A 24,993-nucleotide genomic window follows, 5' to 3' on the forward strand; every position below is an offset into this window, starting at 1 on the left:
TGGCGTGCTCTGGTCCATGGGGTCACGAAGAGTCGGACACGACTAAACGACTAAACAACAACAACAACAACAACAACAACAAGGGGGACAGTGGTTCAAAATCGGAAAAGGAGTACAGTACTAAGATTGTGGCCACTGGTCCCGTCACCTCCATAGAAGGGGAAGAAATGGAGGCAGTGAGAGATTTTACTTTCTTGGGCTCCTTGATCACTGCAGATGGTGACAGCAGTCACGAAATCAAAAGACGCCTGCTTCTTGGGAGAAAAGCAATGACAAACCTAGACAGCATCTTAAAAAGCAGAGACATCACCTTGCCGACAAAGGTCCGTATAGTTAAAGCTATGGTTTTCCCAGTAGTGATGTATGGAAGTGAGAGCTGGACCATAAAGAAGGCTGATCGCCGAAGAATTGATGCTTTTGAATTATGGTGCTGGAGGAGACTCTTGAGAGTCCCATGGCCTGCAAGAAGATCAAACCTCTCCATTCTGAAGGAAATCAGCCCTGAGTGCTCACTGGAAGGACGGATCCTGAAGCTGAGGCTCCAATACTTTGGCCACCTCATGAGAAGAGAAGAATCCTTGGAAAAGACCTTGATGTTGGGAAAGATTGAGGGCACTAGGAGAAGGGGACGACAGAGGACGAGATGGTTGGACAGTGTTCTCGAAGCTACGAACATGAGTCTGACCAAACTGCGGGAGGCAGTGGAAGACAGGAGTGCCTGGTGTGCTCTGGTCCATGGGGTCACGAAGAGTCGGACACGACTAAACGACTAAACAACAACAACACTCTATCTATCATCTATCTATCTTTCTCTCTCTCTCTCTCTCTCTCCTTCTGCATGGCCGGCTCTGCGGCTGCCGGCCTGTGCTGGCTTCTTGGCTCCCCCTCTCATGAGGCTTCCAGGCCGTTTCTTGTCACCAAACCATGGAATTGGGGGGGCTCCGCCCGGGCCATCCAGTCCCCCCCCCGGCAACGCAGGAGTGTCGTTCTCCTTCACCTTTCTCTGCCAGGTGTAGATAAGTTTTAGTTGCACTAAGGTTGAGGAAGCCTGTTCTCTACGTTAAGTCTGCAAGCGTCGCATCTTCCGTTGGCTTAAGCCAGGCATCCTCAAGCTCGGCCCTCCAGATGTTTTTGAGACTACAACTCCCATCAACCCTGATGGCTGGAGCTGCTAGCTAGGGATCATGGGAGTCGTAGTCCCAAAACATCTGGAGGGCCGAGCTTGAGGAAGCCTGACTTAAGTCGCCCTTATGCTTTTTAATTTCTGCATCGACGCTGACAGCGTTTGCCCGCCTTCCCTCTCCTTGCCGCCGTCTCGGTTGCACCCCGGGCGGTTTGCACGCTGCTTCTCCGCCACCGCCACCTTTCCTGGCCGTAATTTGTTTTTTTGGGGGGCGGGGCGGTCTGTGCACTCCCCAATTTCCCCGGACGGCCCGGGTATAGCCTCACTGGTTTGGGCTCCTTAACAGGACAGCTGCAGTTCCGTCGGGTCCGGGGGCGAATTCAGCGGCATGAAGGAGCTGGACGACATCGGCCAAGAGATCGCCCAGTTGCAGAGGTTGGTGGCGTTCGGGGCGGTGGGGGGATGTCCTGGGAGGGGTGCAGCCGGCATGAGAACCCCCTAAAAAAAAAGCGCTGCGGACTAGGGCGGATTTGGTTTAAATCCATTTAAATCACAATTAATTAATTTATTTTAATTTTTTTATTCATTTTATAAAACAAACATACAAAACAGACAACAACAAGCAACACACATACCATTCTTTCCAGTTCATAGATTTTTCTTAACCTCGTTCAATGACTCCCCCTAAACTGTGGGATTTGACATCTTTCTGCGGGGCCTGCAAGACGGAGCTGTTCCGCCTGGCCTTTGGGCTGGACTCAGTCTGACCACTACTATGTTTTTCCTCCCTTATGGTTTGGATTTGGGCCATTTTAAAATGAGGCTGCATTTTTTTTAAAAAAATTAAATCTGGATTGTATTTTAATCCGCATTTTAACTGATTGTTTTTCTTTCTTTTACGTTTTGTTGTGATCTTGTTAATCATTACTGTGGAATTTCCAAAAGAAAGCATTTGTAAAAATTAAAAGAAAAAGAAAAAATAACAAGTTGCATTACTGAAATAAATGCACTTTTCGAAGATATTCTAATTTTCCAAGTTTCACATGACCTTTCCCCTTTTTTTGCAGAGAGAAGTATTCCCTCGAGCAAGAGATCCGAGAGAGGGAAGGAGCGATTCGGCAGAAGACCAACGAAGTGCAGGTAAATGGGTGTTTTTTTTCCCCACCCAGCGATATTGCGCTCTCAAAGTAGGCCTGTTGGGGCACCCCGAGGGCCATCCAGCCCAACCCGCTGCAACGCGGGAAAATCCTTTGCCCGACGTGGGACTCGAATCCGCGACCCGGAGATCAAAGAGTTTCTGGCTGTACCTGTTAAGCTTATCCCAGCAGGAAACCGCTCGCCACGCCACAGTTTTGAAAACAAAAAAAGGAAGAGAAGAGGTCCCCAAACAGGAAAAAACCAGGGGAGCAGGAAGTTTGAGTCAAGCCTGATGAGGAACGGTTGAAGGAGGTGGGGATGTTTAGCCTGGAAAAGAGGAGACCGGGAGGAGGCAGGGTAGCCACCTTCAAATATATGAAAGGATGTCATATGGAGGAGGGAGAAGGGTTGTTTTCTGCTGCTCCAGAGAAGCGGACACGGAGCAATGGATTCAAGCTACAAGAAAGAAGATTCCACCTAAACATTAGGAAGAACTTCCTGACAGTAAGAGCTGTTCGGCAGTGGGATTTGCTGCCAAGGAGTGTGGTGGAGTCTCCTTCTTTGGAGGTCTTTAAGCAGAGCCTTGACAGGCATATGTCAAGAATGCTTTGATGGTGTTTCCTGCTTGGCAGGGGGTTGGACTGGATGGCCCTTGTGGTCTCTTCCAACTCTACAATTCTATGATCTCCAGGGCCGTCACACGGAGGAGGGATAGATAGATAGATAGATAGATAGATAGATAGATAGATAGATAGATAGATAGATATGTACATCCAGTGTATTTTTTTCCTTTAAATTTTTTTGGGGGGCCCCCAAGAGTGTGGGGCCCTGAGCTGTTTAGCTTATATGTAAATCCGGCACTGTCATAAATAGATAGATGGATGGATGCACAGATGATAGATTATATTTTGGAAATGTACGTCCACGGTTCTTTTCCTTTAAATTTTTTTGTGCCCCCCAAGAGAGTGGGGCCCTGAGCTATAGCTTGTTGAGCTGATACGTAAACCCGGCGCTTCCCACCCCTAAGCCGCCTTCTCCTTCCTTCTCCCGCCTCTTCAGGAGCTGCAGAACGACCTGGACCGGGAGACCAGCAGCCTGCAGGAGCTGGAGGCCCAGAAGCAGGAGGCTCAAGGCCGCCTGGACGAGATGGAGCAGCAGAAAGCCAAACTCAAGGACATGCTGAGCGACGTCCGGCAGAAGTGCCAGGAGGAGACCCACGTGGTGAGTTGGGGGGGAGGGGGCCGGGAATGGCCCATGCTCTTTGGGCCACCACGCGACACGAGAACAACACGTGGGAAACCAGCGATTTCGTCCGTCCCCGTCCCCCCGTCCCTCCTGTTTCTAAGAGTTGGCTTTTCCCCCCTCTGTGGTTTTGTTTTCTATTTTTGTTTCATTTATTGAAGTTGTATAATTCATCTTGTTTATGATTCATCAGTTCAGTCAATGAATCAGATAAATTATAAGCAGATAAATTATAAATTCAATCCGTAAAGTAGATAAATTATAAACAGAGAAATTATAAATTCAATAAAATAGATAAATATTTATAGCTACCTACCTACCTATGTACCATGCTCTATACGGAGATAGAGCATGGGGTGTGTGCTACCTAGCCGTAATTTTGGGGGGAGCCTTGCATCATCTGTTAATGCATATTAATCCCCCCACATAATGTTTATTAAATTTTCTGTTTTACGTTTTGGAATGTTCATTCGCACAACCTTAAAATGCCGAATGTTCATTCGCACAGCCTTAAAATGCCAACAGCTTCCCCTCTTCTCTTGTTTTGCAAAACACAAATCCCTGCCTATTTTATATGTTGTTGTTGTTTAGTCGTGTCCGACCCTTCGTGACCCCCTGGACCATAGCACGTGAAAATAGGGACGTGCTATTCCATCCCCTCCAACGTTTCTCCCGTGAAAATAGGGACGTCCTATTCCATCCCCTCCAACGTTTCTCCCGTGAAAATAGGGACGTCCTATTCCATCCCCTCCAACGTTTCTCCCGTGAAAATAGGGACGTCCTATTCCATCCCCTCCAACATTTCTCCAGTGAAAATAGGAACGTCCTATTCCATCCCCTCCAACATTTCTCCAGTGAAAATAGGGACGTCCTATTCCATCCCCTCCAACATTTCTCCCATGAAAATAGGAGCGTCCTATTCCATCCCCTCCAACATTTCTCCAATGAAAATTGTTGTTGTTTAGTCGTTTAGTCGTGTCCGACTCTTCGTGACCCCATGGACCATAGCACGCCAGGGACCCCTGTCTTCCACTGCCTCCCGCAGTTTGCTCAAACTCATGTTCGTAGCTTCGAGAACACTGTCCAACCATCTCATCCTCTGTCGTCCCCTTCTCCTAGTGCCCTCAATATTTCCCAACATCAGGGTCTTTTCCAAGGATTCTTCTCTTCTCATGAGGTGCCCAAAGTATTGGAGCCTCAGCTTCACGATCTGTCCTTCCAGGGAGAACTCAGGGCTGATTTCCTTAAGAATGGATAGGTTTGATCTTCTTGCAGTCCATGGGACTCTCAAGAGTCTCCTCCAGCACCAGAATTCAAAAGCATCAATTCTTCGGCGATCAGCCTTCTTGATGGTCCAGCTCTCACTTCCATACATCACTACTGGGAAAACCATAGCTTTAACTATACGGACCTTTGTCGGCAAGGTGATGTCTCTGCTTTTTAAGATGCTGTCTAGGTTTGTCATTGCTTTTCTCCCAAGAAGCAGGCGTCTTTTAATTTCGTGACTGCTGTCACCATCTGCAGTGATCAAGGAGCCCAAGAAAGTAAAATCTCTCACTGCCTCCATTTCTTCCCCTTCTATTTGCCAGGAGGTGATGGGACCAGTGGCCATGATCTTGGTTTTTTTGATGTTGAGCTTCAGACCATATTTTGCGCTCTCCTCTTTCACCCTCATTAAAAGGTTCTTTAATTCCTCCTCGCTTTCTGCCATCAAGGTTGTGTCATCTGCATATCTGAGGTTGTTGATATTTCTTCCGGCAATCTTAATTCCGGTTTGGGATTCATCTAGTCCAGCCTTTCGCATGATGAATTCTGCATATAAGTTAAATAGGCAGGGAGACAATATACAACCTTGTCGTACTCCTTTCCCAATTTTGAACCACTCAGTTCTTCCATATCCAGTTCTAACTATAGCTTCTTGTCCCACATAGAGATTTCTCAGGAGACAGATGAGGTGATCAGGCACTCCCATTTCTTTAAGAACTTGCCATAGTTTGCTGTGGTCGACACAGTCAAAGGCTTTTGCATAGTCAATGAAGCAGAAGTAGACGTTTTTCTGGAACTCTCTAGCTTTCTCCATAATCCAGCGCATGTTTGCTATTTAGTCTCTGGTTCCTCTGCCCTTTCGAAATCCAGCTTGCACTTCTGGGAGTTCTCGGTCCACATACTGCCTAAGCCTGCCTTGTAGAATTTTGAGCATAACCTTGCTAGCGTGTGAAATGAGCGCAATTGTGCGGTAGTTGGAGCATTCTTTGGCACTGCCCTTCTTTGGAATTGGGATGTAGACTGATCTTCTCCAATCCTCTGGCCACTGCTGAGTTTTCCAAACTTGCTGGCATATTGGGTGTAGCACCTTAACAGCATCATCTTTTAAAATTTTAAATATTTTATATAAGCTTGCTTATTTATACATACATGGCGCTGTGGGTTAAACCACAGAGTCTAGGGCTTGCTGATCAGAAGGTTGGCGGTTCGAATCCCTGCAACGGGGTGAGCTCCCGTTGCTCGGTCCCAGCTCCTGCCCACCTAGCAGTTCGAAAGCACATCAAAGTGCAAGTAGATAAATAGGGACCGCTCTGGCGGGAAGGTAAACGGTGTTTCCTTGCGCTGCTCTGGTTTGCCAGAAGCAGCTTTGTCATGCTGGCCACATGACCCGGAAGCTGTCTGCGGACAAACGCCGGTTCCCTCGGCCTATAGAGCGAGATGAGCGCCGCAACCCCAGAGTCGGACACGACTGGACCTGATGGTCAGGGGCCCCTTTACCTTTTTACATACATACATACCCCAGCCACTCTGGGCGGCATCCCACAAGAGATTAAAAATACATTAAAACACCAGTCATTAAAAGCTTCCCTAAACAGGGCTGCCTTCAGATGTCTTCTAAAAGTCAGAGAGTTGCTTCTTTCCTTGACATCTGACGGGAGGGCGCCACCACCGAGAAGGCCCTGTAACGCATGTAAATGCTCCATTCTCCTCCTCCTCCTCCTCTCGCGAACCGGGTGGCCGCCCTCCAGACCGTCTTTGCCCTTCCAGATCTCGTCGCTGAAGATGCAGATCCAGTCCCAGGAGTCGGACCTGCGATCCCAGGAGGACGACATCAGCCGGGCCAAGTCCGAGCTCAGCCGGCTGCAACAGGAGGAGTCCCAGCTGGAGCAGAGCATCCAGGCCGGAAAAGTCCAGCTGGAAACCATCATCAAGTCGCTGAAGTCCACCCAGGAGGAAATCAACCAGGTGGGGAAGCAGGGGACGGACGGACCCCAAACAGGGGCAGTCTTTGGGGGACACCCCCTTCCCCCCCAAGGCAAAGACCTCATCCCCCCCATTTCCGCAGGTGTTACTAGCTGGCTGGAATCGCTTCCTCAAATGTGTTATATATTTTTAAAAAACTGCCCCCTTTCCCTTATGGGGTGTTCCGGAGCCTGTCCAGTTCATAAATGGGTATGGGGTATTCCAAGCCCATATAAAGTCCTTAAGTGGGTTCCCCATTGGTATGAGGAAACCACAGAGGCCAGGCAGAGAGCACAAAAGGAAAGAGGGATGGGGAGGGAAGAGGGAACCAAGCGAGCTCAGGCTCTGACTCTTCCACTTGTAGTTTCTGCAATCTTCAGATGGAATATCTGGATATATAATGTGAGAAACGAGAGGCTGGACTAGGTAGATCTTTCCTACAAGTTATTTAGGCAATAGAGATCCTCTGAGGACATCGTTGCCTTCTCTTGTTATAAGGGAAAAAACTACTCCTTTCCCCTTATGGTAGGCATGCCTCCAAAGTCCGTTTCAGGGGGGGCCTAATCCGGCACACCAGTCGATTTAATCTGGCCCCCATGGCAGTATATGGCCTGGGGTAAAAAAAAGCTCAACCGCTTTGGGGTAAAATTGCTCAACGACTTCAATCCTAAAAAAAGCTCAACTTCTTTGGTCGGCCCTCACGCATGTTCACTTCATCAAATCTGGCCCTCTTTGAAAAAAGGTTTGGGCACCCCTGCGGCCTATGGCGTATTCCGGAGCCCATCTAGAGCATAGCTGCCAAGTCTCCCATATTCCCCGGGAAACCCCCGTTTTTCCAGCTGTTCCCAGCCGAAAGAACGGATTTTTTTTGTTTCCCCCCGGTTTATTCTGGCGCGGCGGCCATTTTGGAACTGGGCGGAGCATGCTCAGAAGCGACTTTTGATGCTGCTCTGCCCAGTTCCAAAATGGCTGCAGAGCGACTTCTGGTGCGGTGGCCATTTTGGAACTGGGCAAAGCAGCATCAAAAGTCACTTCTGAGCATGCTCCGCCCAGTTCCAAAATGGCGGCAGGGCTACTTCCGGCCTGCTGCTTCCGGTCCGATCCCTTATTTTTCAGGCAGGAACTTGGCAGGTATGATCTAGAGTCCTCAAGTGGGTTCCCTCGTCGGTAGGAGGAAACCCCAGAGGCCAAGCAGATGACACAAAAGGAAAGAGGGGTGAGGAGGGAAGAGGGAACCAAGCGAGCTCAGGCTCCAGATTACAATCTTCAGGTGGAGTATCCGGTTATACAATGTGAGGAATGTGAGGCTGGACTAGGCAAATCTTTCCGACGAGTTATTTAGGAAATGGAGGACATCTTTGCATGCTCTCGTTATAATGAAAAAACTGCTCCTTTTTTCCCTTATGGGGCATCCAAGAGCCCCTATAGAGTCCATAAGGGGGTTCCCCATGAGTAGGAGGAAATAACAGAGGCCAAGCGGGCAACACAAAAGGGAATTCAAACCGCTTTAGACATTACACATCTACAGGTGAAACTCGGTAAATTAGAATATCGTCGAAAAGTGCCCTAGGCCAGGCATCCCCAAACTGCGGCCCTCCAGATGTTTTGGCCTACAATTCCCATGATCCCTAGCTAACAGGACCATGGGAATTGTAGTCCAAAACATCTGGAGGGCCGAAGTTTGGAGGTGCCTGTTATAGGGCATCCTCAGCCTAAGAGGCCATTGCGACGGGATTAGGGGATATAAAAAGAGGGGAGACCAGGGTTCCGCAAAGTGGGGGGGGCGGATATATAGGTGAAACTCGGAAAATTAGAATATCGTCGAAAAGTGCATTTATTTCAGTAACGCAACTTAAAAGGTGAAACCAATATATGAGATAGATGCATGACATGCAAAGCAAGATATTTGAAGCCTTGATTTGTTGTCATTGTCATTATTTGTCATTAGGTGGGTCAATAATAAATGGAATGGAATGAATGAAATGTAATAGCGATGTTTGTTTTTGTATTATTGTAACTATTTGTTTTCTTGCTGTGGAATTTCCAAAGGAAAGCATTTGTAAAAATTAAAACAAAAACAAAAAATAATACCGTAAGTTGCATTCCTGAAATAAATGCACTTTTCGACGATATTCTAATTTTCTTAGTTTCGCCTGTATTTCCCCCCAGTTTTTTCAAGTTTATCATTGATTTTTATCCGCCCTGTCCCCCCCCCCCTGACCCCCGCAGGCGAGGAGCAAACTGTCCCGCTTGCAGGAGAGCCACCAGGAAGCCCACCGCGGCATCGACCAGTACAACGAAGCATTGAACGGGGTGCTTGGCGGCAGCATGACCAACCTGGCGGATCTGAACGAGGGGAACCCCCAGAAGGACCGGGGCGGCAGGTTCGGGACCCTGGTGAGGCGCCGGGCCGATTCCTCGCGGGAGCAGGCTTTGCTCAATAATGACAATAACTTTTTTACTTGTGCCCCGCTTCCTACCCAGCCACTCTCGGCAGTTCCCAACACATATAAAAAGCATAACACCAAGCATTAAAAACTTCCCTGTACAAGGCTGCCTTCAGGCATCTTCTTAAAATTCAGATTTTTTTTTATCTCCTTGACATCTTGTGGGAGGGAGTTCCACAGGGCAGGGGCCACCACCGAGAAGGCCCTCTGCCTGGTTCCCTGTAGCTTCACTTCTCGCCCCGAGGGAACCGCCAGAAGGCCCTCGGGAGATGGACCCCGGTGTCCGGGCTGGACGATGGGGGTGGAGGCGCTCCTTTGGGGGCTGTTTGGGGCTTTCAAGATCGGCACTGGTGCTTTGAATTGCGTCTGGGAACGCACACTGGGAAGTTTTTAATGTTTGGTGTTTCATCATGTTTTTAATACAGTGGTGCCTCGCTTAAGGAATGCCCTGCTTAACGAAATTTCCGCTTAACGAAAGGATTTTTCGAGCGGAGCTTGCCTCGCTAGACGAATGCGTTTTACGAAAAATTCGTCTAGCGAATCGCGGTTTCCCATAGGAATGCATTGAAATTCAATTAATGCATTCCTATGGGCAAAAAAAAAATCAAAAAAATTTCAATGCATTCCTATGGGATTCGCTAGATGAATTTTTCGCTATAAGAAAAGACCCGTGGAACGAATTAATTTCGTCTCGCGAGGCACCACTGTATTCTGTTGGCAGTCTCCGAGAGTGGCTGGGGAAACCCAGCCAGGTGGGCAGGGTATAAATAATAAACTATTATTATAGAAATTATTGTTTTAGGACAGGTGCTTCCGCCCTGAAACAGGGAGGGCATCCCTGGAACCTAGAACATTGTTATAATCGTTATTAAGTTTTCACTCCAGCCCTTCACCACAATGTCCGTGGCAGGTCGGGGCGATTCAGAAACACGAAGCCAGTGAAGCAAATTAGCGGCCGTTGCTGCTTTGCAGGGGTTGGGCTAGAGGACCTCGGGAGGGCTCTTCCGGCTCTGCACTCCTGCCGTTCCATGGTTCTTTGGGGGTTTCTCAGCAGAGGCCGGCTGGATCCTTTAGCCCGGGGGTCCCGTCCAACTCCTACGACTCAGACATGAACCTGGCGGGGTCTTTGGGAGTCTGTTTTGTGTCTGATTCCCTTCTCTCTCTCCCCCCCCCTCCCCTGTGACACCCCTCGGCAGGACGACCCTTTCAAGAACAAGGCCCTCCTGTTCAGCGGCCACACGCAGGAGCTTCCCGCGGACCCTTTCCAGGCGGAAGACCCCTTCAGGACGGACCCTTTCAAGGGCGCGGACCCTTTCAGAGGCAGTGAGTGGCGACGGGGGGCAGCGGGCTCTGAACCGTCTCCCGGCACGAGTCAGGCCTGGCTCCTCCTCTTAACTGCGCCCCCCTCTCTTCCTCCCTCACCCAGGTGACCCCTTTCTGAACGACCCCTTTGCGGAGCAGGCCCCCGTGGTGGTGGCGGCGGCGGTGGCAGGTGAGATCATCATCATCATCATAATTTATTATTTATATCCTGCCTATCTGGCTGGGTTTCCCTAGCCCCTCTGTGTGGCTCCCAAAAGAATATTAAAAATACAATAAAACATCAGACATTCCCCAAACAGGGCTGCCTTCAGATGTCTTCTAAAAGTCAGGTAGTTGTTGATTTCCTTAACATCTGATGGGAAGGCATTCCACAGGGCGGGCGCCACCACCGAGAAGGCCCTCTGCCTGGTTCCTTGTATTCTCGCAGGGAGGGAACCCGCCAGAAGGCCCTCGGAGCTGGACCTCAGTGTCCGGGCAGAACGATGGGGGAGGAGACGCTCCTTCAGGGATAAGGGGCCGTTGAGGGCTTTCAAGGTCAGCACCAAGACTTTGAATTGTGTTTGGAAACGTCCTGGGAGCCAATGTAGGTCTTTCAGGACCGGTGTTACGTGGTCTTGGCAGCCGCTCCCAGTCGCCGGCCTGGCTGCCGGATTCCGGATTAGTTGAAAGACCCTCCGGCGGCCCCCCTTTCTTCCAGAAATGGCCCCTTTCTCCAGTTGCCATGAGAGCATCCTGGCTGCTCGATTCAGGCCAGTCTAGTTCAGCCCTTGTGCTCTGACGGTGGCCAAATGCCCCCAGGGAACTAGGAATCTATAATAGACCGCCCCTGGGGCTGGAGGTTCCATTAGAGCATCTTCTGATCCAGCGTCCTGTCCTCTCCGTGGCCAACTTGGTGCCTCGGGAGGAAACCCGCAAGCAGGATCCGAGCACAGGAGCCAGCTCTCCCTCCCTGCGGTTTTCAGCAACTGGCGTTCAGAAGCATTGCTTCCTCCGACTGCAGAAGCAGAGCACAACTGTACTGGCTCGTAGCCATCCATGGCCCTCTCTACGAATTTGCCTAATCCTCTCTTAAAAGTCGTTTAGGCTTATGGCCGTCTCTGCCTCCCATGGCAGCCGGTTCCACAGATTAATGAATAACCCTTTGGGCACGATTTAATGGAAGCTGTCCTTCAACATTCAGCCGGCACCCAGTCTTTAAGGAGTGCGTTGTGTGCCGCAATTATCTAATTTATCAAACATAAAATCTGCACACATGCGGGGGTCGGGCCGTCTTGCAAGTAAACCGGAGCCCCTTTGTCAGAGGGTCATTATAATTTAACGCGGGTGGCGCTGGGGTCTAAACCACCGAGCCTCTTGGGCTTGCCGATCGGAAGGTCGGCGGTTTGAATCCCCGCGACGGGGTGAGCTCCTGTTGCTCCGTCCCAGCCCCTGCCAACCTAGCAGTTCGAAAGCACACCAGCACAGGCAGATAAATAGGTACCACTGCGACAGGAAGGTAAGCGGCGTTTCTGTGCGCTCTGGTTTCTGTCATGTGCCAGAAGCGGTTTAGTCCTGCTGGCCGCACGACCCAGAAAAAGCTGTCTGTGGACAAACACCGGCTCCCTCGGCCTGAAAGCGAGATGAGCACCGCAACCCCATAGTCGCCTTTGGCTGGACTTAACCGTCCAGGGGTCCTTTACCTTTTACCTTATAATTTAACCCCCTTAGCAAATATCGATGCTGATACGTGCCGCTCCTTGAATTGATGCTCGGGCGTCGCCTTTGCTTCCCCTGTTTGTGCAGAAATCCAAAATTTAGTATTTCACGCTGGAACCCCAGAAGGCCTCTGCAGTGGTGTGGGGATGGGTCTCGGCGTCTTGCCTGCTGGAGAGGCCTCCTGCCTCCCTCCCTCCGCAGCTTCCTGGCATTTCTGCACCCGTGAATCTCCCGCGAACGATTTGCTCTCTCCCTGCAGATCCCTTCGGAGGAGATCCGTTTAAGGAAAGCGATCCCTTCCGCGCCGCAGCGGCGCCCGAGGATTTCTTCAAGAAGCCCGAGAAGAGCGATCCGTTCACCGCGGACCCCTTCTCCAAAAACCCCACGCTGCCCTCCAAGGTGAGGACGTTTCGTTCAGGGGGGTACCTCGGTTTCATTTTGGGCCACAGGATCCTGAGCCCAGCTGCTTGGGGGGCCCTGGCGTGAAACCCTCGTTCTCCTGCCCCTTTAGGCAAACTTATTTGAAAACAGCGACCCCTTCCAGACTCCGAGTGTCGTCGCCACCGCTCTGAAAGGGCCAGGTAAGCCCACGGCAGTGTGTGTGTGTTTGTGTGCGCCCCCCACGGCATCAGGTATCCATCCACCACTCCCCGCCACCACCCCTGACCTCCAAGAATTCAAACTCGGGGCCAATCCTTGCAGAAGAAACACCGGTGAGGTGTGAATTCTGGAAGGGGGGAGCCCTGTGCAGGAGGGCGGTTGTTTGGTTCAGGAGTTGGGTGGGGGGACGGCTTGCAAGATACCGGGGTGGGGGGGTGGGAGAACAAGGGCGCCCTACTTGAGGGTCCCAACAGGGACTCCCCCTGCCCCAGGCCTGTGTTTTTAGAACCGGCAATGTCTGGGAATGGGAATCCTGGCTGGCGCCACTGAGACCGCTTTTCCATTTCAGATCCTTTTGGGACACTAGATCCCTTTGGGAGCAGCAGCTTCAACAGCGGCGGGGCCGGCAGCGAAGGCTTCGCCGATTTCAGCCGGATGTCGAAGGTAAACCCTCCTCCCTCCCCAGAGGTGGGGTGGCCGCTTAGCCGCCCTGACTTACAAACCCCCAAATTCCCTCCTCTTGAGTTCCCTCCGCAGGGGCAGAATCCTTCCCCCCAAGCAAATCTTGTCCAGCCTGTGATCCACTTCCTGTCGGGTCCTGTAACCCTGGGATTGTTTTTTAGGGGGTGGGATGAGAATAAAACACTACAAAACTACTCACAAAAGAGAAGAAAAAGGAAGAGAGTGACGCCTGTGTGTTTCCCCACCTACAGGTGAAACTCGGGAAATTAGAATATCGTCGAAAAGTGCATTTATTTCAATAATGCAACTTAAAAGGTGAAACCAATATATGAGATAGATGCATGACATGCAAAGCAAGATATGTCAAGCCTTTATCAGTTGTAATTGTCATTATTTGTCATTAGGCGGGTCAATTATAAATGGAATGGAATGAATGAAATGTCATAGCGATGTTTATTTTTGTATTAATGTAACTATTTGTTTTATTACTGTGGAATTTCCAAAAGAAAGCACTGGTAAAATTTAAAAGAAAAATAAAAAATAAAAAGTTGCATTTTACTGAAATGAATGCACTTTTCGGCAATATTCTAATTTTCCGAGTTTCACCTGTATCTCAGGTTCTACAAATACAGTCGTATCTCGGAAGTCGAGCGGAATCTGTTCCGGAAGTCCGCATGACTTCCCAAAAACCTTCGGGAACCAAAGCACGGCATCCGATTGGCTGCTGCAATCGGAAGTCGCGTCGGACGTTCGGTTTCCGAAGAACGTTTGCAAACCGGAACACTCGCATTCGGGTTTGCGGTGTTCGGGAGCTGAAATGTCCTAGTACCAAGGTGTTGGGCAACCAAGGTGCAATTGTATGGGAGACTTGATTTATTTTTTAAGCTGGGGGGTAGGGTTCATTGGGATGGGGGTCGCAGCTTTGCCCCCCCCCTAAACCGCAGCTCCAGCCTTGCATTATTAGGTGGCAAAGGCTCCCTTGATCTTGGCCATTTCCTCAATTCCATCCAGGAGTGCCTTCTCCTCTCCCTCGGCTCCCAGCCCTACCTCGCAGGGATGTTGTGTGTGTGTGACAAAGAGAGGAGAGCAGCATCTAGCACAGGGGCCAGAAAACGTTTTCAGCAGGGGGCCGGTCCACTGTCCCTCAGACCTTGTGGGGGGCCGGACTATATTTTGAAAATGAATAAATAAACGAATTCCTATGCCCCACAAATAACCCAGAGATGCATTTTAAATAAAAGCACACATTCTACTCATGTAAAAACACGCTGATTCCCGGACCATCCACAGGCTGAATTGAGAAGGCGATTGGGCCGCATCCGGCCCACGGGCTTTAGGTTGCCTACCCCTGCTCTAGCAGAAGGGAACATCCAGTCTTAGTGTCTGAAGCGCTTTTCTGCCACTGGGTGGTGTGAGAGATCCTTCCTGCAGCCCCGTTTCATTTAAATTAAAAGCATTAAGCCCCTGCTTTCAGTTCAGAAATCCAGCCCAGGAGTAAACATACAGTGGTCCCTTGGTTCTCAAACTTAATCCGTTCCGGAAATTCCGTTCCAAAACCAAAGCGTTCCAAAACCAAGGTGCGCTTTCCCAAAGAAAATAATGCAAAACAGATCGAGCCGTTCCAGACTTTTAAAAACAACCCCTAAAGCAGCCATTTAGCATCAATTTTACTATCTAACGAGACCATTGATCCATAAAATGAAAGCAATAATCAATGCACTGTACTATAAAATAAATACGACAGTATTGTAGATGATAAAAATAAAAATTATTATTATTTCTTTACCTGCACTGATGACGGTCGTTGTTTGGATGGGGGGCTTTTATCCATTTCCGCAACCACACAATCAGTAGCTGAACTGGGTTCCACACAGTCCCAGAAACAAATCAACCGAGAAAGTATCAGAAACAAAACCACAAAATGAATAGCAAAAACAAAAGAGCCAGACTTAATTCATTCCGGAAGTCCGTTTGACTTCCAAAATGTTCGGGAACCAAGGTTTCTGAAACAAAAAACAATAGCCGACAGCTGTGTCGGACGTCCGGCTTCTAAAAAACGTTCGAAAACTGGAACATTAATTTTGAGGTTTTGGCGTTTGGGAACCAAGGTACCACTCTGCTGCCATATTTTTAACAGCAGAATAATAATAATAATAATAATAATAATAATAATAATAATAATAATAATAATATATTATTTATACCCCGCCCATCTGGCTGGGTTTCCCCAGCCACTCTGGGTGGCTTCCAACAGAAAACTGAAATAAAATAATCTATTAAACATTAAAAGCCTCCCTAAACAGGGCTGCCTTCAGGTGTCTTCTAAAAATCTGGTACAGAGGTGCCTCGCTTAACGAATGCCCTGCTTAACAAAATTTCCGCTTAACGAAAGGATTTTTCGAGCGGAGATTGCCTCGCTAGACGAATTCGTTTTACAAAAAATTCATCTAGCGATTTGCGGTTTCCCATAGGAATGCATTGAAATTCAATTAATGCGTTCCTATGGGTAAAAAAAAATTCAATGCATTCCTATGGGATTCACTAGACGAATTATTATTATTATTATTATTATTATTAAAAAGCCAGACAGGCAGAGTATGAATTATTATTAATTGCCATCATTATGGAGCCATAAAAACCATAATAATAATATAATATAATATAATATAATATAATATAATATATTATAAAGCGGCGCTTTAGAAATGTACAAAATTCAAAACAATGGGACGGATTGAAATTGCGCCAACTTTTTAAACGACTTTAGAGGGGTTTTTAGTGACAGGTGAGAATGTGATCACAGTAGGAAAGAGCGGAGGTGGGAAGTCAGGACAGGAAACGACGTGGCTATTTGATTTGTGAAAAATTTGGATAAAAATTATATTGGGGGGTGGGGAAAACAATACAAAAGCTGAAATATTAAAACAGATTAAAATCGCGCCAACTTTCTTAACGTCCCGGGAGGCTTGTCTGAAGGAGAATGCCTTTAAGTGGGCGCCGGAAAGAGTTGGTGCCCCGCTTGGTGTCATGAGGCAAGGAGTTCCAAAGGGCTCGTGCTGGCACAGTCCTTTAAAAAGTGAGACGGGAGGTTTTTTTGGTTTGTTTATTAAATGGAAACCCAGTAAACAGTTTACCGAATTTAAACCCATTTCAGCGGGTCTACTGGCGAGCTGGTGTCGAGTTCAGGGGCGGCCCGTGGAAACAGATGAGGTTTCGTTATAATAATAATAATTTATTATTTATACCCTGCCCATCTGGCTGGGTTTCCCCAGCCACTCTGGGCAGCTTCCAACAGAATATTAAAATACAACAATCTATTAAACATTAAAAGCTTCCCTAAACAGGACTGCCTTCAGATGTCTTCTAAAAGTCTGGTAGATGTTTTTCTCTTTGACATCTGATGGGAGGGCGTTCCACAGGGCGGGCGCCACCACCCAGAAGGCCCTCTGCCTGGTTCCCTGTAACCTCACTTCTTGCAGGGAGGGAACCGCCAGAAGGCCCTTGGGAGATGGACCCCGGTGTCCGGGGTGGGGGTGCTCCTTCAGATATACTGGGCCGAGGCCGTTTAGGGCTTTCAAGGTCAGCACCAACACTTTGAACTGTGCTCGGAACCGTACTGCGAACCAATGTCGTTCTTTCAGGACCGGTGTTATGTGGTCTCAGCAACCACTCCCAGCCCCCCGTCTAGCTGCCACATTCTGGATTAGTTGCAGTTTCCGGGTCACCTTCAAAGGTAGCCCCACGGAGAGTGCATGGCAGTAGTCCAAGCGGGAGATAACCAGAGCATGCACCACTCTGGTGAGACAGTCTGCGGGCAGGGAGGGTCTCATCCTGTGTTCCAGATGGAGCTGGGAGACAGCTTCCCTGGACACAGAATTGTGTCCGCCGGGTCTCCTCTGGCTGGGACTGGCCCATTTCGGAGTCAGCCTGCCCTCCCCACGTCAGGCGATTGACGGATGGGGGGATCCCGCTGCGGGGGGGGGGTAGCCAAGGACCCGAAACCCCCCCCCCCCGGTTTCCTGACCCCCCCGTTTCCTTGTGGTTTTGTTCCATTTTGTGGGGAAGACCTGCAGCCCTTTCCCAGCTGTTGCAAAGCTTGGCTCCCCCCGGTTCCTTGCTCTCTGCTTGCAAACCAGCGCCTCTCTGGGTCTGCCTCTGCACCCCCCCACCCGCTCCAGAGCCCCCCACTTGCTCCTTCCTGCCCCTTCATCTCTCTGCGCGCACCCCCTCTCTCTTTCCGCTTCTGCCTCTGTCTGTCTCTCTTTGCAGCCTCCGGCTTCTGACCCGTTCTCCGCCTCCTCTTTCGGGGGCTTCCCGGACGACCCCTTTAAGAGCAAACTAGACACCCCCGCCCTCCCTCCGAAGAAGGGCATGCCTCCGAGGCCCAAACCGCCCAGTGGTGAGTCTTCTCTGTGGTCCTCCTCCCCCCACACACACTTTGCGCCGGGCTCTTGCCGGGGAAGGGGTGGCCGGCCGCCACGGGGGGCCGGGGGGGGGGCTGGAGGCTGCTTTCCTCACGGTGGGGGGCGGCAATCTCTCTCTCTCTTTCTCTCTCAGACATGCACTTTGCCCCATTGCACTCTTCCCTCCCCCTTGCTTTTTACTAGAATGCTTGCCGGTCCGCAGCCAAACTCTGGGGCAGTGTGTTGGGTTTGGGGGTGGGGGATCTCGGGCCAGGGTGGGTACTTGATTTAAATCAAATCGATTTAAATCACTCGTCAGCAAGACTTGATTTAAATCACTCGTCGCTAGTCATTTTTTGACAGAAAGGCTCATTCTCGCTGGTGTAATCTTAATATTTACAAGCAGATGGAGGTTTCATTTTTGGAATAATACATTTTTACAGTTCTATCCAAAATTACCGATTTGGTTATACTGTCCGAAATATAAAGACAGGTGAATATGAATCTAGATTCATGTAGGTAGCCGTGTTGGTCTGACGCAGTCGAAATTAAAAAAATTAAAATTAAAAAATTGTCCAGTAGCACCGTAAAGGTAAAGGTTCCCCTGACCATAAACTCCAATTGCAGACAACTCTGGGGTTGCTACTCTCATCTCGCTCTATAAGCCGAGGGAGCCGCCGTTTGTCCGCAGACAGCTTCCATGTCATGTGGCCAGCATGACTAAGCCGCTTCTGGCGAACCAGAGCGGCGCACGGAAACGCCGTTTACCTTCCCGCCAGAGCGGTACCTATTTATCTACTTGCACATTGTGCTTTTGAACTGCTAGGTGGGCAGGAGCAGGGACCGAGCAACGGGAGCTCACCCCGTCGCGGGGATTCTGATCGGCAAGCCCTAGGCTCTGTGGTTTAGACCACAGCACCACCCACCGTGACCAACTAAGTTGGTTCTGGGTATAAGCTTTCGGTGTCCAGGGTGGAGATGCTCCTTCAGGTCTACTGGGCCGAGGCCGTTGGGGTCAGGCATAGGCAAACTCAACCAGGGTTTCTCACCTCCAGGCGCACGGGCAGGTAGTTGTGGACGGCGAGGGGGACCTTGGTCTGCTCCCCACGGATGACGCTGTAGGGCAGGGAAAAGTCCACGAAGAAGGGCTTGATGATCCTCATCTGGGCTTGGGGGGCCAGGCCAGGACCCTTCGCCTCCGAGATGCCCACGGCCTCCGCCAGCCACGTGGTGATGGAGCCGGGCGCCTCCACCCGCAGCTGGGCCTCCCCGGAGACCCTCTGCGTTGAGAGGGAGAGAGGGAAGAGGGCCGGGGGGGGGGGAGAGAAGTCGTTGGGACAATGACAATAATAAATGTTATTATTTGTACGCCATCTGGCTGGGTTGCCCCAGCCACTCTGAGAATATTAAAAACAGGATAGAACCTCAAACTTTTAAGGAAAACCTTCCTGATATAAGGCTGCCTTCAGGTGTCTCCTAAAAGTCAGATATAGTAGTTATTTATTTCTTTGACATCTGATGGGAGAGGGAGCCACCACCGAGAAGGCCCTCTGCCTGGTTCCCTGCAACCTCGCTTCTCACAGGGAGGGAGCCGCCAGAAGGCCCTCGGGAGGAGGACCCCGGTGTCCGGGGTGGAGAAGCTCCTTCAGGTCTACTGGGCCTTTGAGGCCATTTAGGGCTTTCAAGGTCAGCCCCAACACTTTGAATTGTGCTCGGAAAGCCCCCAAGGGATGCCCCAGGCAGGATGTGAGCACTATAACAGGTATTCCCCACACCTGCGGTTCCTGGTTTTCAGAAATATCACAGCTTCCCTGTCCAGTAGCCATTGATGGCTTCCTCCTCCATGAATTTGCCGGGTCCCCGTTTAAACTTTGCGGCCGCTAGCGTTATAATTTACTTACTTTTTTCCCCCAAAACAACTTTCCTGTATCCTAAACTGACAAACCTTTGCTCAGAAAAACGAAGGGGAAACGGGAATAATGCTCCTCCGTTGCGGGGAGGGGGAAAGTCTCTCCAAAAGTTGGAATCGTCACGACTCCTCTAAGTATTAGCGCTTTTTAAAAACTCTGTGGAACTTTCCCAGCTGTCTGGAAACTTCCTAAAACGGCCGAGAACTTTCTAGAAGAATCCAAAACATTGGTCTATAGAAAAGAATGTGCAATACAATGGATTTATTATTAATATTAATATAATGTTTTTAGATATGCTGTAAGCCGCCCAGAGCGGCTGGGGAAAGCCAGCCGGATGGGCGGGGTATAAATGATAAAAGTATTATTACTATTGTTATTATTATTATTACTATTATTATTATTATTATTATTATTCATGGTGCTTGCGGCAGAAACAAAGGCAAGCTACAACCTCGGTTTATTCTAAGCAATAAGAAGGGACATACAATCAACAAAACGCCAGAAAAGTATTAGAAAACTTGCAAGCTCAAATGTTTTTCCTGTGTTGTGCAACACACGCTCTGCATATTATACATTATACAGTTCCATAGACAAAAATCGATTGGTTTCGAGGTGACCTCCTCCTCCCCACCAGCACATTTGGGAAATGGCAGTTCCCGTCTTTGCTTTTAGGCAAAAGTTCACCTGGCTAAGCTATAGGAACGGGAGGGGTAAAAAAAAAATAGCTATAACTCCTAGTGCCCAGACCCTGCAGGGCACAGAAGTGCACCAACCCTGCTCCCCTCCCCTGTCGGAGGCAGGAAACCCCAGCTGCTGAAAACAGCAAGAGGAGGGCAGTTGGTGCTGCACTTGGGGGGGGCACCTGGCCGGCCATGGGGAGGACTGGGGCCCCAAGGGCCCGATCCAATTGCTGCAGCCCTGGCGAGGAAGTTGCTCCGGGGCTGGACCCTGCCCCGGCCGAGCCGAGAGAGTTCAAAAGCGGTCATTAGGAGTTGCCTCCTCCTCCGTTCTTTCGTTCCTCTCTTCCTTCCCTTTCATCTGCTTTTTACACTGGCTGCTGATAAGAGATCTCCTTCGCCGTTCGCCACTCGCTAGCTTCTAGGTAAAAGTTGTTGAGTGTCAAAAAGAGAGAAACAGATTTTATTTTTTCCCTCCTCCCTCTCTCTCTCTCTCTGGTGTGTGTGTGTGTGTATTTGTGTTATTCTTGTTCTTTAAAAGGGCAGGAAGTCTCTGTGTGGGTGTCAGTGATTGCGATGCTCCCCAGGGCTGCTGCCGCCACCACCGTGGGACCATCTGCCGCGGCCCCACCCTGACCCACTTCCTCTCTCTGCGGTCGGCGTTCACCAGCAATATCGGGGCCCGGGCCTGCGCCACCAACCAGGCACAGCCGATGCCTTGGGGGTGGGGGTGGGGCGGCCTCCTGCAGCCCCGACGGCCCGTCCTGCAAAGCACCCCCGGCCCTGAAAAAGGAGACCCTCGGAGTTGGGGGGGGGAAGGGAATGGGGCGACTGCTCCACGAGAAAAGCACGGGCCGTTCAGGGCTTCTTCGTTTCGTAAAGAGAGGAGACAGGATAAAGATTTGTAGAATTACACGTGGCCTTCTCCCTCCTGGCACTAGAACTCCCGCAGAGTTAAATGTTGGGGGGTTCGGGGCAGATAAAGCGCCAGGTTGTGGGTTTTTTTTTTTTTTTTAGGATTTGTGTGCATGAGAGAGAGAGTGATACGAACTAAACAAGCAAGGAAAAGCAAACGGCGTCTCCGTTTTCGATTCGTAAGAGTCCTTTTCACAGTTTGCATTCGGTACGAGACACTCTTGTAAAGAAGGTGTAGGGTTGGACTGTGGGACTCCCTGCCACAGGAGGAAGGGGAGGGATTTGAGGAGGAGGAGGAGAAGGAGGAAACTCCCAGTTAGAATGGCTCGGCTCTGCCTCCACGGTTGAAACACCAGTCGCCGGAAACCTCAGCAGGGGGGAGGGCTGTGGTTCAAGAAGCCCACCCCGGCGCCGGAGTGTAGCGCACGGTGTTTGTGGGTGGGATCGGGGCCTTGCTGCAGCCCTGAATGTGCTCTGCGGCTCAGCCCCGCTCTCGTTTGAGGGACCCCCTTCCTCCCGTGAGCTAGAAAGGAGGGGATTGCGGCAGGCAAATTTGCTCCCGGCTGGCGGGTCGCTCGGCTCAGGCGCCTTGGAAAGGGGGTCTCAGAAGGTGCTGCTGGTCGCGGGAGACTTTGACAGGTAGTTCTGCAAGCTGTTTGCTTGTGGGGGTCTTTTCCTCGGTAATTTTTTTATGAAGCCGGCCTCTGGGGTTTGCGAGTTGGTTGTGGTCCGCGTTCGAAACCCGCCAGGCGCGTTTTGCACCCGTTGGCCACCGAGCGAAGATTCCCAGGTCCCGGGACGTCGCCTGACGTCCCCACCACCTGGGGATCCTTGGATCTGGACCGTTTTCACACACTTAAGACCCCCACCCTGTAGGATTCCATCTGTGATATTTTATCTGCACAACTGGAATGAATTTCAGGGACCAAAATGCTTTCCCCGACGTTATGGCGAATTGTCGCTTGTCTTCGCTCCCCCCCCCCTGCTCACTTTTGGGAAGAATATTAATGTTATGAATGGTCCGTGTCACCATTAAGAAAAAGGCAGGAATAAGCCAATATATATGCGGACAGTCCCTGGATAAATGGACTTTTCTTCTTTTAAGTTCTCAAAGCTCTTAACCCAGCTCAAGGTTGTCCTCTGAACTAGCCAGGTGTTTAACTGAGAATCTTGGAAAATAAGACTTCAGAGCCGTCTTGCCCCCAAATTGCAACTGGACGTTCTGTTTTGGTGACGGCAACCCCGGTTTAAAGATCTAATGCTGTGATCTGGGGCAGAACCCACGGACGTCATCCTGTTCTGTGCCGGTCCAGCTGAGAGTCCAGTTTTGGGTGTGCCGCATTTAAAGCAGGGTGGGCCAGAGATAGCGGAAAGCAGGGGGTGGAGGGCTGGAAGCCAAGCCTGCGTACACCCCTTTCATTTCAAGTACACCCCCTCCAGGGGGGGGGAAATAGAATCCTGGAAACTGTAGTTTGGTAAGGGTGCTGGGAATTGTAGCTCTGCGAGGGGCGAACTGCAGTTCTCCTCTGAGGAGGGGGTGAAAGAGGGAGGGGTGATATAATTTGGAACAGGGAAGGCTAAAGGGCCCAGGGAGCAATGAAGGTGGTCTGCCAAGGATTCTGCCGTTGTAAGATCAGCACAAATCGGAGGGTTGGCCTAAATGGCCTGTGGAGTCATAGAATCATAGAGTTGGAAGAGACCACGAGGGCCATCCAGTCCAACCCCCTGCCAAGCAGGAAACACCATCAAAGCATTCTTGACATATGCCTGTCAAGCCTCTGCTTAAAGACCTCCAAAGAAGGAGACTCCACCACACTCCTTGGTAGCAAATTCCACTGCCGAACAGCTCTTGCTGTCAGGAAGTTCTTCCTAATGTTTAGGTGGAATCTTCTTTCTTGTAGTTTGAATCCGTTGCTCCGTGTCCGCTTCTCTGGAGCAGCAGAAAACAACCTTTCTCCCTCCTCTATATGACATCCTTTTATATATTTGAACATGGCTATCATATCACCCCTTAACCTTCTCTTCTCCAGGCTAAACATACCCAGCTCCCTAAGCCGTTCCTCATAAGGCATCGTTTCCAGTCCCCTGTGGACAAGCGGCTTCCAGACACGCCCCCCCTTTTCCGTCTGCCCTTGGAGGCTTGAAGCCAGCCGACGTCCCTTTCCACGCCGGCATCTGCAGCGCAAGGATGTTCCGTGCGACACGGCGCTTGTTGAATGAATGAATGAATCTTGATTCACATTGGCCATAGCAATATAAAAAACAATACAATATACAAAGAATAGATCTAAAAAGTCGATTATATAAATCACAGTTTAGGGTCCTGAATCAGCAGTCAAATGGTGGGTCTTATTCTGATTGCCCCAGCTAAAAACCTTGCCGCCTTTGCTGTCCCCTGCTCCTCTTGATCTGCCCAGAGAAAGGACACTGGGGCAGTGGCTGGGCGACCCGGAATGGACAATAAAAGAGGGGGGATAATCTCATTCCTCAAGTCTTTATCAAGAGGGCAAGCCAGAAGGGAAACAGGACTGCCATCTCCGCAGGGACATTTTCCGTGTGGAATCTGTTGGAACCGTCCCTCAAGTCCAGCCGAGGGCAAGACATTCAATCTTGCGAGGATAAATGCTTAGTGGCTTTCCACCAAAGGTCAAAGCAAGTGGTGTGCTTTGCGTTCAAGTTTCCGTTGGCCACGAGGAGGCTTAGCAGGCAAAATCGAGGCCCGGGGGGGGGGCGACACACTCGCCGTCTGCTTTCTCGCGTGGGGTGTGTGTGTGAGGCGGCTGCCAATCTCGAGGCTTCTTTGCCTGGGAAGCATTGCTGAAAAGACGGCACTCTTGCAAAGTTGGCATATCATGTGTTTCTCGGTGGTTAACACCTCTTCTGCGGAGGACTGGGTACCTAGTTCTCACACCTGCCGGCGAAGCTGGTTCTCAGGGGCTGAAATATATTAAAAGAGGAGGCAGAAGAAGTTTGTTTGGGGCAGGGGGAAAACAGAGAGCTGCTGTTGTTGTTGTTTTTTTGCACCCAAGCCTCACTGTATAGCCATGCCACCCTCTGTGCCTGTTTTTTATTTTTAAAACCTATGTGTTTCTGGGAGAAAAGCCTGGGGGGGGGGGTTGTTACCCCTGTCTGCAGTCCGTTTTCCAAACTCGGCCGGCTTGCTCCATGCTTCCCTCCATTGCCGGGAACCTCAAGTGGGGCAGAATTGTTCCAGTCCTGCTTGTTAGGGGGCTGGCTTTTTTGGGGGGGGCGTCCCTGCTCATGACACATGAGGCTGGACTAGATGGGCCCCCTTTGGCCCGATATCCAGCAGGGCCCTTCTTTTTTACGACTCCCAAGCGGAACCTCCGTGGACAGATCCAGTCTATCTTAGAACAAGCAGGTTTTCCTCTGTGCCACGCTGCAGAACGGGCCGGGGGCTCCCAGTCGCTTAAGACCCGCCCTCAAAAACCAGCCAGCTGCTTTTCACGATCGGTGCTTTTTTTTTCTTTAAAGAGTGTTAAGGGGTACTCTCATTTTGACTCGGAAGAAAATCACCGTTGTTATCCTTCAAATTGGGACAAATGAATACAGCAAATGGACAAAAGTACAAAGAAACACAAAATGTTTAGGGCTATGCGCACCCCTGCGTCCCCCCCATAAAAAAGCACTGTCCGCGCTTCCCCTCGCAGCCCCACAGAGATCTCTGGGCGCTGAGTCGGAGGCTGGGGGAAGCTAAACGCCCCTTAGAGAAAAGGACCTGGAATATTTCCCCACGAAGCTTGAATTCGTTTTGTTCCGGGTGGTTTTATCCGATGTTTTGACGTCCTTGCAAACCGCTTTTGAGATTCG

General features: G+C 50.2%; 1 protein-coding gene across 5 annotated transcripts in view; it reads left to right on the forward strand.

Moving 5' to 3' along the window:
• The window catches only part of EPS15L1 (epidermal growth factor receptor pathway substrate 15 like 1), a 50,882-nt gene that overhangs the window by 18,679 nt on the left and 7,210 nt on the right, over positions 1 to 24,993 (forward strand). For 3 of the 5 annotated variants that reach the window (XM_035116983.2, XM_035116985.2, XM_035116987.2), the window contains 11 exons: positions 1,470 to 1,558; positions 2,191 to 2,263; positions 3,320 to 3,481; positions 6,536 to 6,733; positions 8,960 to 9,127; positions 10,374 to 10,500; positions 10,604 to 10,669; positions 12,455 to 12,594; positions 12,707 to 12,776; positions 13,145 to 13,239; positions 17,527 to 17,656. In XM_035116983.2, coding sequence (XP_034972874.2) covers positions 1,470 to 1,558; positions 2,191 to 2,263; positions 3,320 to 3,481; positions 6,536 to 6,733; positions 8,960 to 9,127; positions 10,374 to 10,500; positions 10,604 to 10,669; positions 12,455 to 12,594; positions 12,707 to 12,776; positions 13,145 to 13,239; positions 17,527 to 17,656 — 1,318 coding nt within the window. The remainder of the gene's footprint in view (positions 1 to 1,469; positions 1,559 to 2,190; positions 2,264 to 3,319; positions 3,482 to 6,535; positions 6,734 to 8,959; positions 9,128 to 10,373; positions 10,501 to 10,603; positions 10,670 to 12,454; positions 12,595 to 12,706; positions 12,777 to 13,144; positions 13,240 to 17,526; positions 17,657 to 24,993) is intronic. The other 2 variants (XM_035116984.2, XM_035116986.2) reach the window with 1 other exon arrangement.

The sequence above is a fragment of the Zootoca vivipara genome, chromosome 6 (assembly GCF_963506605.1).
Source record: "Zootoca vivipara chromosome 6, rZooViv1.1, whole genome shotgun sequence".
In the NCBI taxonomy this organism is placed as follows: Eukaryota; Metazoa; Chordata; class Lepidosauria; order Squamata; family Lacertidae; genus Zootoca; species Zootoca vivipara.